General features: G+C 37.8%; 1 protein-coding gene across 1 annotated transcript; it reads left to right on the top strand.

Annotated features, from left to right (window-relative positions):
- The first annotated feature begins 17,057 nt into the window (after nucleotides 1-17,057).
- LOC145041577 (protein JINGUBANG-like) lies at nucleotides 17,058-18,555 on the top strand. Its single transcript, XM_078989694.1, has one exon. It carries the CDS (start codon nucleotides 17,219-17,221, stop codon nucleotides 18,467-18,469), a length of 1,251 nt encoding a protein of 416 aa, XP_078845820.1. The 5' UTR covers nucleotides 17,058-17,218; the 3' UTR covers nucleotides 18,470-18,555.
- The last annotated feature ends 219 nt before the right edge of the window (nucleotides 18,556-18,774 follow it).

Genomic DNA, 18,774 nt, shown 5'->3' with positions numbered 1-18,774 from the left:
TTATCTTGATCTAATTAAAGATATTTATCATCTAATAAAATATTTAATTTCCTTATATGATAATGATTAATTATTTTGATAATTATCTTGAAAGAAATCTTAGATAAATCAAATAAAGATAATTAGGATATTAATTGTTAATTGGAATTATTTGTTATTTGATCCTCCATGTTTTAAATGTTTAAAACCTACCCTAAAGTTTTGAAATTTATATTTGTGATTAAAAGTTTTAATTTAGACAACTTAAATTTCAAACCCTAGATTTCAAAAGGTTTTAAAATACAACCCTATACTTATATGATATTACTAGAATAATATATATATATGTATAACTAAATCAACCCCGAAGTTGCTACTCCCGCCGAAATCACCGCCTTTGAAACTCATGAGCGAGATGCAACGAAAGTACATTGCATCATGATCGCCACCATGAACTCCGAATTCCAAAAGTCCTACGAGGACATGTATCCATACAAGATGCATCAAGACTTGTTGGAGAGGTATCACCAAAATGCGAGACAAGAGCGTTACGAGATTTTCACTAACATGATCTCCGCTAAGATGGGTCATGGAGAATCTCTTACCGTGCACCTGCAAAAGATGCAAAGGTATGTCAACCGCCTTCGCAAGTTAAATGTTGACTTCGGCGAAGACTTGGCGATCGACATGGTGCTTCACTCTTTTCCTCCGATGTACAACCAATTTAGGATGACCTACCACATGAACAAAGAGGAGGTCACCCTAAGCAAACTCCAAGGTCTCTTGAGGGTTGCTGAGAGCAACTTCAAGGACAAGTCTGTTGCACCAACTCCCAATCCATCCGCTGCTCCTGTCTTGGATATTGGTCAAGGGAAGGGAAAGAAGAGGAAAGCTTCATCGAATAACTATCGAAAGGTGAAAGCCCGAGATGGTTCCTCTTCTAGTGGGACCAAAGTTGATCTCTCTAAGCCCTATTCCAACCCAAGGGAGGCAGAGTGCCACCACTGCCACAAGATAGGACATTGGAAGAGAAGCTTCCCGGATTACCTGCAAGCCATCAAGGAAGGAAAGATCAAGCCATCTTTCGCAGGTATATACACAATCAAATCTAACGATTCTAATCATGCTATTTCTTGGGTTCTTGATACCGGTTGCGGTTATCACATTTGTTCTAATGTGTAGGGACTAAAAAGAAGTAGGGATGTGGAGCAAGGAAGGATCAATCTAATCATGGGGAACAGAAGATCGTCGCCTGTGACCAAGATTGGAGTGTATTCTTTAGTGCTTAGGAATAGTTTAGTTTTAGATTTGAACAATTGTTGCTATTCGCCAGAAATGGCTAGAAACATCATTTCATTTCATGGTTTATATAGACAAGGATTTAGATTTTCTTTTAATAATGAGAATGGTTCTATTTTGGCTTATCTAAATGGTGTCTTTTACTTTGAAGCTATACCATGTAATGGAATATATGAAACTGTTATGATTGTTGATAACTTAGGAAATGATGTTTTGAATATTGATTCTTCCACTAGTATGGATAAAGCATCCTTGTGGCATTGTCGTCTTGGACATGTCAACAAGAAACGCATAGCCTAACTCCAAAAGGATGGAGTGTTGGAGTCATTCGACCTTAGGGAAGATGACACATGCGAGTCTTGTTTACTTGGAAAGATGACTAAGTCACCCTTCACGAGTACTTGTGAAAGGGGTGAGGGGCTATTGGACCTAATACATACCGATGTATGTGGACCCTTTAGATCAACCACGAAGGATGGGAACCGCTTCTATGTGACTTTTACCGATGACTATAGTAGATATGGGTATATCTACTTAATCAAGCAAAACTCAGAAACTTTTGAAAAGTTCAAAGAGTTCAAGAATGAAGTGGAGAATCAATTGGGCAGGAAAATCAAGATGCTTCGATCCGATCGAGGAGGAGAGTACCTAAGTCTTGAATTCCACGATTATCTCAAGGAGTGTGGAATAGTTTCGCAATTGACGCCTCCTAGGACACCGCAGTTGAATGGTGTGGCAGAAAGGCGTAATCGAACCTTATTGGACATGGTTCGCTCTATGATGAGTCGTGCTTCACTACCTATCTTCTTTTGGGGGTATGCCTTAGAGACTGCCGCCCATATCCTTAACCGAGTCCTAACTAAGAAGGTTGCCAAAACACCTCACGAGATGTGGACAGGGAAAGCTCCCTCGTTGGCACATATCAAGGTTTGGGGTTGTGAGGCTTTCGCAAGACGAGATACTCACGACAAGCTTGAACCTCGAAGTGAGCGATGTATTTTCATCGGCTACCCGCAAACTTCCTTTGGATATCTCTTCTATAGACCGAAAGACAATGTTGTTTTTGTTGCGAGGAGAGGAGTTTTCCGAGAGCGAGAACTCACAAGCCAAGGAGACAGTGGGAGGCAAATCGAACTTGAAGAGATTCAAGAGTCGATAGATGAAGGAACCTCTACCGCTGGCATTCAACCCGAGGAGGAAACTCCGGTTGAACCGATTGATGAATCCTTACCTCTTAGACGTTCCGATAGAGTTAGAGTTCATCCCCAGTTTTATGGTTTTCATATTACTACCGAAGGGGACACGTATATTAGTGATGGTACACTAGTAAATCTTGATGAACCTAATAGCTATAAGGAAGCCATGGCTGGCCCGGAGTTTGCGAAATGGAAAGAGGCGATGGATAGCGAGATCCAATCCATGTACGATAACCAAGTTTGGAATTTGGTTGATTATGTGCCCGAACGTAAGACCGTAGGGTGCAAGTGGATCTTCACGAAGAAGACCGGCGTGGATGGGAACGTACACACATATAAAGCGCGATTGGTCGTGAAGGGCTTTACTCAAACTCTCGGAGTTGACTATGATGAGACCTTCTCACTAGTTTCGAAGATTAAATCTATTAGAGTGATGCTAGCAATTGCCGCATTTCATGATTATGAGATTTGGCAAATGGATGTCAAGACCGCTTTCCTTAACAGAAAGTTGGCTGAGGATGTTTACATGGCTCAGCCAGAGGGGTTTGTGGATCCGAAGCATCCGAATAAAGTGTGTAAGCTTGAGAAGTCCATTTATGGACTTAAGCAAGCATCTCGCAGATGGAATCTTTGCTTCGATGAGAAAGTCAAAGAGTTTGGATTTGTACGAAGCGAAGACGAATCTTGTGTATATGTCAAAGCCAGTGGGAGTATAGTAAGCTTCCTCGTTCTATATGTCGATGACATATTACTCATAGGAAACGACATCCCGACTCTGCAGGAGGTTAAGTCCTGGCTCGGGAAGTGCTTCGCTATGAAGGACCTCGGAGAGGCTTCTTACATTTTGGGAATAAGGATAGTAAGAGAAAGAAGTAAGAGACTAATTGGACTTAGTCAGAATAATTACTTAGAGAAGGTACTAAAACGTTTTAGTATGGAAAACTCAAAGAAGGGAGAACTACCGATACAAGGAAATGCCAAGTTGAGTAAGACTCAAAGTCCGAGTACCGAAGCTGAGATAGCAGAAATGAGCCGAGTACCATACGCTTCCGCAGTTGGCTCAATCATGTATGCTATGACTTGTACTCGCCCTGATGTAGCCTTCGCTTTGAGCATGGTTAGCAGATATCAAGGGAACCCTGGCAAAGCACATTGGATTGCGGTGAAGAACATCCTTAAGTACCTTCGGAGGACGAAAGAATGGTTCTTAGTCCTTGGAGGGAGTGATGACTTGAAGGTGCGAGGGTATAGTGACGCCAGCTTTCAGACCGACAGGGACAACTACCGTTCGCAGTCGGGCTGGGTCTTTACCCTAAATGGAGGAGCAGTGACTTGGAAGAGTTCCAAGCAAGAAACCGTAGCTGATTCAACGTGCGAATCAGTGTACATCGCAGCGAGCGAAGCGTCGAAGGAGGCAATATGGCTAAAGAACTTCATTGGTGATCTTGGAGTTGTACCGGCCATAAAGGAGCCCATGGAGATTTTCTGTGATAACGAAGGTGCGGTTGCCTTGACCAAGGAACCGAGGGATCATGGTAGATCTCGACATATCGACAGAAAATATCACTTCATTAGACATCGTGTAGAAGAAGGACAACTCGTAGTGAAGAGGATATCATCAGAAGATAACCCAGCAGATCCGCTTACGAAGGGACTGAGTAGGGTTAAGCACTTGCAGCATGCTAGGAGTATTGGGCTGAAGGATGATATTAGTATAGATTAGATAGTATTAGAAACGTATAATAGATAAATTTAATTAACATTTGATGATTAAATAAAGGAGTATTATTTATAAGTAAGGTTACTGTCATATGTTGATTGTTTAACTATTGTTTCACTTTGCATGTTTTGACTTCCAGAATAATTAAGGTTATTAAGAATAATAGTAGTTATTCAAATGGTCCACAATCGTTCATATGTTGGGAGTAGGTATGAATGAAGATTGTCATGAATTGGTGTGTAGAATGTCTAAATGGTGTTAGACATAGCAAGGGTTGCTGCAACGTTCATGAGTGCTTATGAACTGGTTTTGAGCATTGGAATAAACCCGCGCTTGCTGGAATCACCTTATGGAATATGATATAAATGGTGATCGCAAGACGATAATATCATATAGTCTTAAAACCTAGATATATGGTTTATTATTTGTTAATTGATTGTGCATTGATAATGCGAAAACGCATCAGTAACTTGATGTTATAAAACGCATTGTTGTGTATTGTTGGTTAATGAATAAGTAAATGCATATAAGTCGAAGTTTATCTATAAATTTTATCCTAAGAGGGTAGAAGAGATATCTTGGCCACTCGATGATTTGATTTGACTTATGTGCCGGGCCCGGTCAGAACTAAATTGATGTGTTTGATTAAGTTCTATGTCGAATAAATCGGAGATCGAGAAATTTAAATGCATGACTAACCATTCCATAGGATTGTCAGCATGATATCTAACAGAGGACTGTACAATCCCTTATCTAAAGGACAAGATTGATTAGATCAGAGTTGATAGCGTCTTTGAGAGCTTCGATTGCAAACCGAATTGTACTTCTATAGTTACTAGACTTATCCAAGTGGGAGACTGTTGGAATAGTGTCTAAGGCTATAACTATATCCGGTTGTGCATGGTCCTTTTGGGTTGCCTTCACCATAGCAACTTGATGGATGATTTGTTAAAAGAGAGTAAATATTATAAGGAATAATATATGGCTATTTGATTAATATAAGTCATAAATTAATTGGTATTAATTTGGTGACTTAAAGAGATTAATTAAATAAGAGGGTATAAACTGTCAATTGTTTGATAGTTAGACTTTAGACTATAAATCCTTATCCTAGATAGGATGGACGATTTCTAGGGCTTGGATAAGCCAAAATCGTCCATAGGGTTATCAAGGAAAGGATATGGATCAACTTAAAGTCTAAGTTATCCAATTAGGGTTAAAGCTGTAATCCTTAAGGAGTCTACAAGTATAAATAGACCCTAAGGGTGAGGGAATTCGACACACATCCTAAAGCAAGGAACCTCTGGCCGAATTCCTCCCCTCTCTTCTCTCCTAAATCATCTTGCTTGCTATTGGTGTTTGTAAGCCATTAGAGGAGTGGCATTTGTGACTCTAGAAGCTCCAAGACAACAAGATCAATAAGGAACTCAAAGGTATGATTCTAGATCTGTTTCATCATTGTTATTTAACCTAATTAGCTATTAGAAGTCTTGGATTCAAAGCATGTTTATTAGAAAGCCTAGATCCGAGCAATAGGGTTTTGCATGCGCACATAGGAAAGTTCTTATGGCTAAAACCCATCAGTTACCAGTACGTTACTCCTCAATAATCCATATGCATGCATACTTTTTTGATAGTGGTGCAGAGAAAAGTTTCGTGAGCAGCAATTTAAATACTTAGTTAAACAAAATCCCAATCACTAAATGACACATTCATTATAGAAATGGAAAATGGAAAAGTAGATAGCACTAACGACATATACATAGGATGTATCCTCACTCTAAATAACTATTCCTTCCAAATCGACCTAATGTCAGCCACAATAAAAAGTTTTGACATTATCATCAGCATGGATTGGTTAAGTCCTCACCATGCTGATATCCTGTGTTACGAAAAGGCCGTTCACCTTAATTTGCCCATTAACGAAACCCTCGTCATTTAAGGAGACAAACCTAGCATGAACTTTCGAATCTCTCTTGTATCAAGGCTCAAAAGTATGTACACAAGGAATACCATGCCTTCTTAGATCACATAGTGGATGAGAAATAGGAAGTGAAAGATATCCAGGATATTCCCGAAGTTTGTAACTTCCCCGATGTATTCCCAGAAGAACTCCCAGGAGTACGAACCGAACGCCAAGTCGAGTTCAGAATCGACTTGATTCCTGGAGCCATCCTTATAGTCAAATCCCCATATCGCTTAGCACCAACAGAAATGCAGGAATTATCCAGTCAACTGAACGAACTGCTAAGAAAAGTATTCATCAGACCAATCTTCTCACCTTGGGGAGCATCGGTCCTGTTCATGAAAAATAAGGATGGATTGTTCCGCATATGCATAGACTATCGGGAACTAAATAAACTCACCATCAAAAACTGATATCCTTTACCTCGAATCAATGACCTCTTCGACCAACTACAAGGAGCAAGTTACTTCTCAAAGATATACCTAAGATTAGGATACCATCAGTTGCGAGTCCAGGAGGAAGATATTCCCAAGACTGCATTCAAAACTCGATACGGTCACTACGAATTCGTAGTAATGCCCTTTGGATTAACAAATTCACCCGCAATGTTCATGAACCTGACAAATCGTGTATGCCAACCTTACTTACACAAACTCATGATAGTATTCATCGATAACATACTAGTCTATTCACGAAGTAAGGAAGAACATAGTCAACACCTACGACAAGTCTTGGAAAAATTAAGAGCGGATAAGTTGTATGCGAAGTTTTCGAAATGAAAATTATGGATTCGAAAGGTGGATTTCCTAGGTCGCGTGGTCAACGAGAAAGGGATACATATGGATCCCTCCAAAATCAATGCAATCAAAAACTCGGTGACACCAAGAACACCAACAGAAATTCATCAATTCTTAGGCCTTGCTGGCTATTACAGGAGGTTCATACAAAACTTTTCCAGAATTGCGAAACCACTCACCACTTTAACTCAGAATGGTGTAACCTTCAACCGGGAGGAGAAACAAGAAATTGCTTTCCAGACACTAAAGCAAGCCCTATACAGTGCCCCGATCTTGTCCCTCCTGGAAGGGATGGAAGATTTTATGGTTTACTACGATGCGTCCAAGCAAGGGCTAGTCTGTGTACTTATGCAACGAGGAAAGGTCATTTCCTATGCCTCGAGATAGCTTAAGACTCACGAGGTCAACTATACCACACACGAACTCGAACTAGGAGCAGTAATATTTGCTCTGAAGATCTAGAGGCACTACCTTTATGGTACAAAGTGCACAATCTTCACAGATCATAAGATTTTCTAGCACATCTTCGATTAAAAGGAACTCAACATGTGGCAAAAATGATGGGTAGAGCTACAAAATAATTATGAATGCGAGATTCGTTGTCATCTAGGCAAAGCCAATGTAGTAGCGGATGCCTTAAGTTGAAAAGAGTACTCGGGCCGCCGAGAAAGTCATTAACCATGACCATCCACTCACACCTGTCCACGTAGATCAAAGAGGCTCAGCTGGAAGCCTTGAAACCCGAGAATGTGGCAGGTGAAGCCCTAAGAAGAATGGATGGAAACTTGGAAGTTAAGGATAACAGAGTTCATTACCTCATGAATCGGATCTAGACACCGAAGTTCGGTGGGTACAGAGACGTTGTCATGAACGAAGCTCATAAGACCATATACTCCTTCCATCCCGGTTCACACAAGATGTATCTAGACCTCAAGAAACTTTATTGGTGGCCAAACATGAAGGCATAAATCGCTACCTATGTGGGCAAGTAGCCAACTTGCACCAAGTTCAAGGTAGAATACCAAAAGCCCTTGGGTTTACTACAACAACCAGAGATACCCGAGTAGAATTGGGAGCGGATAACCATGGATTTCATAACTAAGTTGCCCAAGAAAACATGTGGTCTTGACACCATTTGGGTAATCGTTGACAGGTTGACCAAATCCTCGCACTTCCTACCAATAAAAAAGATCGAAAAGATGGAGACGCTAACCAGGACGCACATTAAAGAGATCGTATGATTGCATGGTGTGCCAATATCCATTATCTCTGATAGAGATAGTATATTTACCTCACGGTTTTGGCAATCACTACAAAAGTCATTGGGAACCAAACTCGACATGAGTACAACGTACCATCCCCTGATTGACGGGCAAATCGAAAGAACCATCTAGACGCTGGAAGACATGTTGAGAGATTGTGTGATAGACTTTAGTAAATATTGGGATACCTATTTACCACTCATCGAATTCTCGTACAATAACAACTATCACACTAGCATCAAGGTCGCGCCATTCGAAGCCCTCTACGGATGTAAGTACAGATCAACTTTGTGCTAGGCTGAAAGTGGGTGACATACAACTAGTAAAGAGACAAGTTCCTAACAACACCGTCACCAGCCCCGAGATCATAAGTGAGACAACAGAGAAGATCATCAAAATTCGGGAACGACTGAAAGCATCTAGCGATCGACAAAAGAGCTATGCGGATAAACGATAAAAACCCTTGGAGTTTCAAGTTGGTGACCGCGTTCCGTTAAAGGTATCACCTTGGAAAGGAATGATACGTTTAGGAAAATGTGGAAAACTAAATCCAAGGTACATTGGGCCATTCGAGATTCTTGCTAGAATCGGCCTGGTGGCTTACAAACTTCAACTATCATAGGAACTCAACAAAATACACCCTACTTTCCACGTGTCTAATCTGAAGAAGTGTCTGTCTGACAAGACTCTTATAATCCCTCTCAACGAAATGGATATAAACGAGAGTCTACACTTCGTGGAGGAACCTGTGGAAATCATCGATAGGAGAGATCACGAGAACGAACGAAACTGTATACCAGTGGTGAAGGTCCGCTGGAACGCCAAACGAGGACCTGAATTCACATGGGAACGAGAAGACCGGATGAAAAAAAAGTACCCACATCTTTTCCCTAGTTCATGAGTACCCACTCTAGAACTAATTTCGAGACAAAATTCCCTCTAACAGGGGGATAATGTGTCAACCGGCTATTTCGGGTTAACAAAAGTCAATAAAGTCAATAAAAAGTCAAGCAATCAAATGAAAGTAAAATAATTAAGACATAAATCAATAAATTATACATTGCCTTTTAGGTTCTCGATTAAGTAGGTTGGACCGTAAACCTTGAATCTTAAATCATGCCAAGAACGAAATCACTTCTCGGTTGAAATCAACTAGGCCAAAATCCCCACTTTAGCTGAGAACATCCTATATCGAAATCTCTTTGGACCGAAGACACACCGAACTGAAGACCTGGAGTTATCGATTTCACTTGGACCGAAATCAAGGTGATTTTGGTGGAGCTTAGACCGAAATCACCAATTGAATAAGGTGACACTTTTTCTAATGAGATAAATTACACTTACCAATGCAAACATCACATCACTTTTACCCCCACATATAAAGTTAGGCCGAAATCATCCTTCATAATTCTCATTTCAATCCTCAAACATCTTCAAATCCCTTACCTTTTCTCTTAAAATTCATACGAACATCTTCAAATCTTCAAACCTTCATACATCTTCCCAAGAACATCATCAAATATTATGAGAAACATATTTAATATTCTAAGAAGAACCATATCTTCAATATTTATTTTGGAAGATATTTGTAAGTATTCTTTATATAATCTAGTGTTTTTATAATACTTTCATGCTAGTTCAACTAATTTACACACAATATCGTGTGTTAAAAACTCATAGGCTACGAACACTTTCACGTAATTTAACTTGAAGAACATCCCTATCACTTCATTATCCTGCCAAGAACACACTTGAGGTGAGTTTATAGTTTATACCCCTACAGTTTTCAAGATTCATCTATGTTTTAGAGAGAGGGGGGTGGGGATACAAGTAAAACACAAGAAAACTTGCGTTAATATACAAACCATTACATATGTTATTCTTACATTATATATATATATATATATATATATATATATATATATATATATATATATATGAGTTTAAATTTGATTACAATAGTGAACTTTATAAGTATAATTTATAAAACTTTAACCTCTTTGTAATATGTTGAGCAAAAGGGTATAATTATATAAAAAATACATATATAATTATTTCATTCCATTTTATTATCATAGTAAAAATGATAATGTACATACAAATGATTTTTCAATACAAAGAAAATTTTTTATAAAATATAATCGGTATATTTTATGGGACATACACTCTATCTTACCATTTCGGGATACAATAGTAAAATAATTATTTAAAGGCAAAATTATTTTACACCACGTAACTACTATGGAAGGATAATACTTCCACATTATAAAATGGCTTTTCATTTTACTACACGTAAACCATCAATACGATTTGTGAGACATACATTCACCGTACTTACCAAAGTACATACTAAAGTTCCTATATTATAACCAGAATCTCCCGTAAGAGAACGTGACACTTGTGTATAGATCTATACCAGACTGACAATCCCGTACCTAAACTGTTAGCTACATCTGGACCGGCAGGTCTAGGTGACAAATGTCGTATCATTCTGACATCTGAAGAACGCCATACATGCCAACTAGGTCATTAGCATGTTATAATAACTCACAAGGGGTATTAACAACACGTTTGGTTTATGAATACATACATACCTTCAAATGGTTTTATTTAGATAAAACTACATTACACCATTTTCCAGTGCAATACAGTTTACATTTCTGGAAACATGCATTCAAATGGTTTTATAAAAGATATAAAACTACATTATACTACTTCAGAGTACAACAATACTTATAAATTTTTAGTCTTAGGATTTTTATGACTATGATTCACTTTAAAAGAAAATATTGGATTTTCTGGAAGAATACACTATCATTTTCAAGGAAAAATGACATATCTTTCTCATACAAAATGCTTATGAACTCACCAACTTAAATGTTGACAATTTTTCAAAACCACTTGTATTCTCAGGGAATCAATAGTCAGGTAACAACACAAGTTTTGTGAAGATGGAGCATAGCAGTGTTACATCTTATATTTTGTCGTATGTTTTTGGAGTTAAACAAAAAATGAATTGAACTCAATGTAAAGACTTATAAATTATCAATGTAATGTTTTTAATGCTTTGATCTCTATTATTCAATTGTTATGATATTATACATGACATCATCTACCCTCGGACATTTCCGCCGTCTCCTCGTTTCGGGGGTGTGATAGACTATATATAGTCCCTAAGGCATTCCTCTACTAACAGATAACCAAAACTAGTGGGTCAGCATTGGTGTCTTCGACCTACGGGTACAGTGAGACAAAACTCACCTTGATATGCGTGTAGGTAACCATCGTAGCTTCAGCTCGCTTCCAATCACCTACAAGAAGATACGTGAGTCAATCTCCGATCTCAAGTCATAGTCACTTGCAACAGTGACTATTTCATATAAAATGATGATTAGGGTTTCATATAAAATGATGATTAGGGACTTAACCCATTAAGGACTTAATCACCTAAGGGTAGGATTGATTAAGTTTTGGTTAGTCATTCTCATGTGAAATAATAATCCACTCAGTAGCCCAATATACGCGCCCGACCATTGTCTAAAATAGAGTTCCCCGATTTTAGGGTTTCCACAGGAAATCAATATTAGGGTTAGTGTTTCACACTAAACCCCTTAAGGACTTAATTCATTAACTCATTACTACATTAAGTTAATCGTAAGGTATTACCGAGTATAATTTAAAGTTTAATTACAGTTTTAACGTGGGTCCCGACAAAACTTCAAAACTAGGGTTTTCTTGACATTAGGTTTTTCTAAACCCTAATTAGGGTTTCCAACAAAAACGCGAGCCACTCGGACTAATTTTAGATGTTTATCTAATTAATGTTTAATAAGTCGGGTAGCACCCACTACCACCTTGAGCAATGGTGGTCGGTGGCGGTCCGTGGCGGCAGCCACCCACACACGACGATAGTAACAGTTTTAGGTTAAAATCTAACCAACCATTCCCACAACAACAATAATGCAGAAAATACACACACACACACACACCATATTACACACATAAACACCTCATACGGTGGCTAGTGGCAGCAAAAAGTGGCATCAAGGCGGCAGCCAGCATGGTTGGCTGCCATGGTGGTTCTTTTCGATTTTCGGGCAACGAAAACGCACACACGCCTCACGACTTGAAACAGTGAAACACACACACATACATGAAACACGAGCACCCAGTAAACATGCACATAAATCAGCCACCCTCATGGTGGCAGGCAGTGGTCAAATAGCAACGACAAGACGGAACAGCCACATGGAGGCAACGGTGACACGTAGAAACGACAAAAGAAACAAAGAGGGTGGAGGGGCGATTGAACCATTAACGAAGAGAGGGACACAAAGGCCACAAGACTTGTTCATATGGTCTCCCTACAGTCATGATATCAAGCTCGCAACCCTTGTCTTCGTCGGCTACAAGAGCAATAACGATGGTGCTCGGCGGTCTATGTGCAACTAGGAGGTGACGGTGGCTGGAGGTATGGAGGTATAAGGGTGGCAACTGAAGAATGGGTTTTAGGGTTAGGGTTTATATGTATCGAGTAGCAAGATGGTGGAGGGGAATGGGTTTACGTCCCGTCCCCAACTCCGAATTTAAGCCCCTTTATTATGCTTTCAGTCCCTCCATCCCCATTCTTTTCCAAATTAAGTCCAAAATTTACTCTATATGTAACACTCAAATTCATGTATGTGATCTTTAGTCCTTGGATCATAGTTTATTTTGCAAAAGAGGTCCTCCGTACATTGGGCGTACATATATGTACGCTTAGCGTACATAGGTGATGGGATCGCGAACTTGAACCACGTACGCAGGGCGTACGGAGATATACCAGGGGCGCACGTGGCCAAAAAGTAAAACCCTAATTTTTAGGGCATGAGCCCTATTTAAGCTCATTTATGACCTTTGGACCTTCTTCATTATCATCCTCCACACCTCTAAACGTTCCTAAAACCCTAGTTTTCTTTGTAATGTGATCTTTGAGCTTGAAAGTGACATTGTGGCCTTTTTTGGTGTGTTTGTAAGAAGAAGAACTTGATGTGAAAAACTTGGTCGTGGATGAGCTTCAAGATCCTACATCTATATCATCTTAGGAGGCATTTGGAGGTAAAAAGCTCCTACCTTTTTAATCCTTTTGATACTTACAGTTAGGGTTTTTTCATAAGCTCATTTTTGGTCCATGGACTCTCTTTTGTGAGTTTGAGCAACTCCATAACCTTGTAATGCTAGATCTTAATCTCTTTGGTGTGTTAAAGGCATAAAAATGATATCTTGAAGGTTTCTATGGAACCATGCATGCGTATAGGTCTTTAAAGTAAGTTTTTTTTGGACAAAATGGGATGTTGGGCTCCCATAAGGCATGCAAAGGAAAAAAATTGCCAACTTTATGCCCTAAGACCACTTAAATGAACAAGATCTGGAAGTTAACGAAGTGACTGCATGGATTAAGCACTTAAAGGATAAATATGCTTAATAACTTAGTACGTTGGGCGTACTAAGATGTACGTTGCACATACTGCCTGAAGACCGAGTACACTAAGCGTACCGATGATTACGTTATGTGTACGCCCAATGGGCTGTTGGACAAGTTTTGGACTTTTGGTACTTTTGGGCCTTAACTAGTTATGGGACTTGACCTGTTTAGGATAGGTTAGCCTGGTTTTCTATTTCGTGCCTTGTGTTTCATAGTTTGGGCTTTTTGGGTTATGGAGCCCGTTATTGTGGATGGGATGAATATGGTTAAGCCCATTATGGGATGTGTGAAATGGGGCATATTCTAGGAGTTGGACTTAGGGTTTTGGCCCATGTATTGAGTCTATGACCTAATTCTAATCAGGCTAATTTGTGTATATTCAATGTGAGATTGTTGGATCAGTAGCCGAGCAGTTAGTATTTACCAGCAGACCGAGGTGAGTCTTCTCACTTTATCAATGGGTTGAAAGCACCAATGTCGACCCATTACTTGACATGCATGATGATAGTTTTCTAAGTGTTTATTTGACTAAAAGACCTCGGGGGTAGCATGTGGAACTTGTATGGAAGACCATGAGGGTAGCCCATGACACTTGCTTGTCAGACAACAACATGGGGTAGCCTATGACATTCCACGGAAAAGACCATGTGGGTAACCCATGGCAATCATATGTATGTTGTGTGGTATTTTGCGATTCTATGTTATGTGGTATTTAGGAAACTCACTAAACTTTTGCTTACAGTTTGTATTGTGGTTTCAGGTACTTCCCATACTAAAGGGAAGTGCCCGATTTGATGGCGTAACATTCACTCCCTACTGTTTTCCGCACTTACCAATATTGTTAATCTGATAATTAAACATGTTTATTCTGTAATGGATTTGGAAACAATTTACGACTATAATCTGCTATTTGAAAATGAAAAAAATTATCCGGTTTTTAGGCTGTTACACTATACCCCCCCAGCTTCCAAAAATCTATTCAATACTAGTCCATATGTTACAATTTGATCCTCAATATCCATAAAATATAACTTTTAACACCCTAATGTGTACACCCCGCTAATTTAATACGACTTTAGGGCTAAAATAAATATAAAAATACATCTCAGAGTTTTAGGATTATTTATTTATTTATTTATCTATTTTATTTATTTACTTATTTAATTTATTTTATTTTAAACGAAATGTTACATCCTTAAAACAAATTCACCCGCTACCAAGTGTTTGTTTCCTAGGATACAACATTTTGAAGTGGTTCTTCTAGATCACCCGAACCCTCAATAGGCCTAGATTTGACCTTCGATATAACAAGAAAATGAAGAAGACAAAAATGAAGAAGAGATTTTGGTTGCATTCTTGGTGAGTCTCAAATGATTGAGCAATAATTGTATTTATACTAGAAACCATAACCAACAAACAATTAAATTGTCATTAAAACATAAATCGTAACCGACATTATATTTAATATCGTTCTTAATTACGAGTTGTAACCGAAATGGAACATCATTTTCGATTATACACCATTCAACCCTTCAACTTTGGGGATTAGTTTTAATTCACCAATTAGAAATGTAAATTCGAGTAGGTAGGAAATCACAAATAATCTCGTTGTCTGCTATGGAGATAGATGAAACAGAAACGAAATGCATCTTTTGCTTGGAGAAAACTAGGGCACCAACATTATTTGACCGATTAGTGAACTATGTTACTGAGATAAATGAATGACGAGCCAGATATGAGAACATATCTTTAATGATTGTCCCGTGTAGGATATCGTGAACAAAATCTAAAGAAACCGGTCATAGGAACTAAATGTGTACAAAAACATTAATGACCAAATATGTAAAAACTGAAAAATATATTACCATATTAAGTCACTTTTCCAGCTTAATCTAGAGTAGCCGGTTACAAAGAGTAAATGTGGACAAAAAAAGTTAAATAGTTAGATGTGGATAAAAAAATTTAATGAGCAAATGTCTACAAATCAAGAAAGTATATTACTTTTTTAAGTCATTATCCCTTGTAATAATATTTTTTGTGTATGAATGGAAATTGCATTGATAGATAGATTATCCCTCATTAAATTTCGTGAAACCCAAATAATTTAATTACGAATGGGAAATAAACATACACGATCTATAAAAAAAAAAGTAGGATTTTGATTCCTATCTTACCTTATTTTTTTACCCAAATTTATAAAGAAAGAACAATGGAAGAGCTTATAATTCTATCTGGTTGAAAAAAAAAAAAAGATAATGACTATTGAAAACTAAAAAATAGATTAAAATTTCCATATAGTCGTTAATAACTTCCAAATATGTATTTTGTCAAACGTACCTACTTTATGAGTATAAATAGAAGAGATCCTAGATTTTTGTCATCTATCGAATTTGAACAATCTATATAACCTTTGTAAAAAAAATGCTCTCTTTTGTGCTTGAAAAGAAAGTCATTTAATATATTATCTCAAATTTGTGCTTGAACAGAAAGTCATTTAATAGATCATCTCAGATTAAATTTCATGAAATTAAGACAATTAGGGTCGTAATATTACACAGAAAGCAAACATAAATAATCCATCAAAAATTCAGATTTTGATTATCAATATTCTTATCTTACTTTCAACCCAACTTTCTAACAGTACAAAGGATAAAAGAACTTATAATACAAATATGATTATATGATTTTATCTAGTTGAAAGAAAAATGAATAAAACTGAGTTTATTCGATCAAATTTATAACACGAAAATGTAACGGATTTGTTCATTCCTTTAATCAACTTTTTTGATTTTCATGAACAATGATAATTAAGTTTCAGTTATTTTTGCTTTTATAGATAAACTATTTAATCAATATTTTGGATTTTTCAAGAAATATAATTGAGTTTCAATTATTTTTGCTTTTGTAGATAAAATATTTAATCAATATTTTTGATTGCTCAAGAATACCGACACATTTCAATTGATTTTTGCAAATACTTTATTATTTTCTCTTGAAACAAAAATTCATAATAAAATTTTATAAATTTGTTATTGATTGTATTGTTTGTTAAAAATAATACACAAACTTCAATATATTGAATAATGAGATTGATTTGAAAGTAATAGTAAGATCTATGTAATAATATAATTGCTAAGAATTATAGATACATTTTAATTGTATATTTTTAACAGATTAATTCATGTAATACATAATAAATGTTAAAAATAAAATTTTCACAAAATAGAATGAGATATAGGTTAGAGGGTGAAATCAGTAAATATATAAGGGCTTAAAATGTAAATATATTAATATACAGCGATTGGATATATGGTGGGCCCACCTGTGAACACCCATCTTTCTAACCATAGTTTCAAAACACTTCTATTTCTATCAGCTTTTTTCCAAACAACCATATTTGTACAAAGAATTCCCCTTTTAAAAGCACAATCAGTTTTCTTGCTTTCCGTTCTCATCTTATATAGCTATCGGTGATCAAATTTCACGTTACTCTGCCATTTAATTTGATTCAGATTTTGCAGAAACAAATTTCACGATGAAGCCCTCGATTTTAGCCCATCTGCTACCAAATGCATTTCTATCAATCACCACCACCTCCAGAACCAGTAGCAGCGATGAAAGCAGCGACGACGCCGACGAGGTCCTAGCAGCAGCCGCCGCACCCCACGGTGTCATCCACCATGGAATCCCTCAAACACCCACAGTACCCTCACCCTCCGCCCCATACCAATCACTAACCATCGTCACCGGCCACACCGAGTCTGTTTCTTGTCTTGCGTTATGTGGAGAATTCATCATCAGTGCCTCTCAAGGCAAAGAAATCATGGTTTGGCAACAACCGGATCTCCGACTGCTTACCACCTTCGGCCATGGCCGTGGCTCCGTCAAAGATCTCGTCACTGTCGGCAGCAAAATCTTTACAGCCCATCAAGATTCGAAGATTAGGGTTTGGAAGGTATCAAGAAATCTTGAAAACATCTTCAAATTCGTTGACACTCTCCCAACGAACAAGGATTATCTTGGAAAGTTCATGAAGCGCAGTCATTACATCCAAACAAGACGCCACCATAAGCGTCTATGGATCGAACACTCAGACACCATTTCGTGTTTAGCTGTTCAGGATAACTTGATTTATTCTGGTTCTTGGGATCGAACCTTAAAGGTCTGGAGAGTATCTGATTTCAAATGTTTAGAATCAATCAAAGCCCACAACGACGCCATTAACGCTCTCACCACCAGCAAAGGAATGGTTTTCTCCGCTTCTGCAGATGGGAAGATCAAGGCATGGGGGAGACTTGAATCAGAAGGTCCGCATTTCTTGATGGCAATTCTTGAAGGTCACAAGGACATATCCATGAACTCCGTCATAGTTTCCGGTGATGGGACGGTGGTCTACGGCGGTGGGTCAGATGGGTATGTGATAGGGTGGTCGGTGGACAGTTGGGAGGTTGTTTTTGAAGTTGAAGCACATAAAATGTCTGTTTTGTGTATGTGTCTGAAGGGTGACATTCTGTGTACTGGTTCAACAGATCGGAGTATCCGTGTATGGAAGACGGAAGTCAAAGGGTTGACTAAAATTGGTGTGATGAAGGGTCATGATGGACCAATTAAATGTTTACAAGTGTCACCAAGTCGTATTGGTGGTGGGTTCTTGGTGTATAGCGGTAGTCTTGATAAGAGTATTAGGGTTTGGTGGGTCCCAAATAGGAACAAAGTAGAGGTCATCACCTCTACTCCATCGATTAAAATCATAGAAACAATTAATCCTGCACTTACATTCTTGTAAAGTTTTGTAAACCATTGCTTTGTTACAAATTTATAGCTATCATCATTGTAATAATTGTAATAATAAGTACATGTTATAGTTCTTCATTTGTTCAAATAGTTGTATGAGCCAATTTGTTTATATTTTGGTTGAACAAGGTGAAAAAAAGTAATTAATTAAATTGTTCAAACACTTATAGCTTGTATGATCTTATATAACAATAACAAGATTTTAATCAATATAATTACTTGTTCATCGAAAATATATCCTTCAAAAGGAAAGAAGGAAATTATTAATATAAATTTACTGGTTTTTCTGGTAATTAA

This window comes from Lactuca saligna, chromosome 4, assembly GCF_052625555.1.
Source record: "Lactuca saligna cultivar CGN05327 chromosome 4, ASM5262555v1, whole genome shotgun sequence".
NCBI classification, from domain to species: Eukaryota; Viridiplantae; Streptophyta; class Magnoliopsida; order Asterales; family Asteraceae; genus Lactuca; species Lactuca saligna.
The sequence above is the reverse complement of the archived record's forward strand: the minus strand, read 5'-3'. Positions and strand labels throughout refer to the sequence as shown.

Bases quoted from the DNA above. Each gene is read 5' to 3' on its own strand.
- LOC145041577 (XM_078989694.1), top strand. From the start codon at position 17,219: ATGAAGCCCTCGATTTTAGCCCATCTGCTACCAAATGCATTTCTATCA.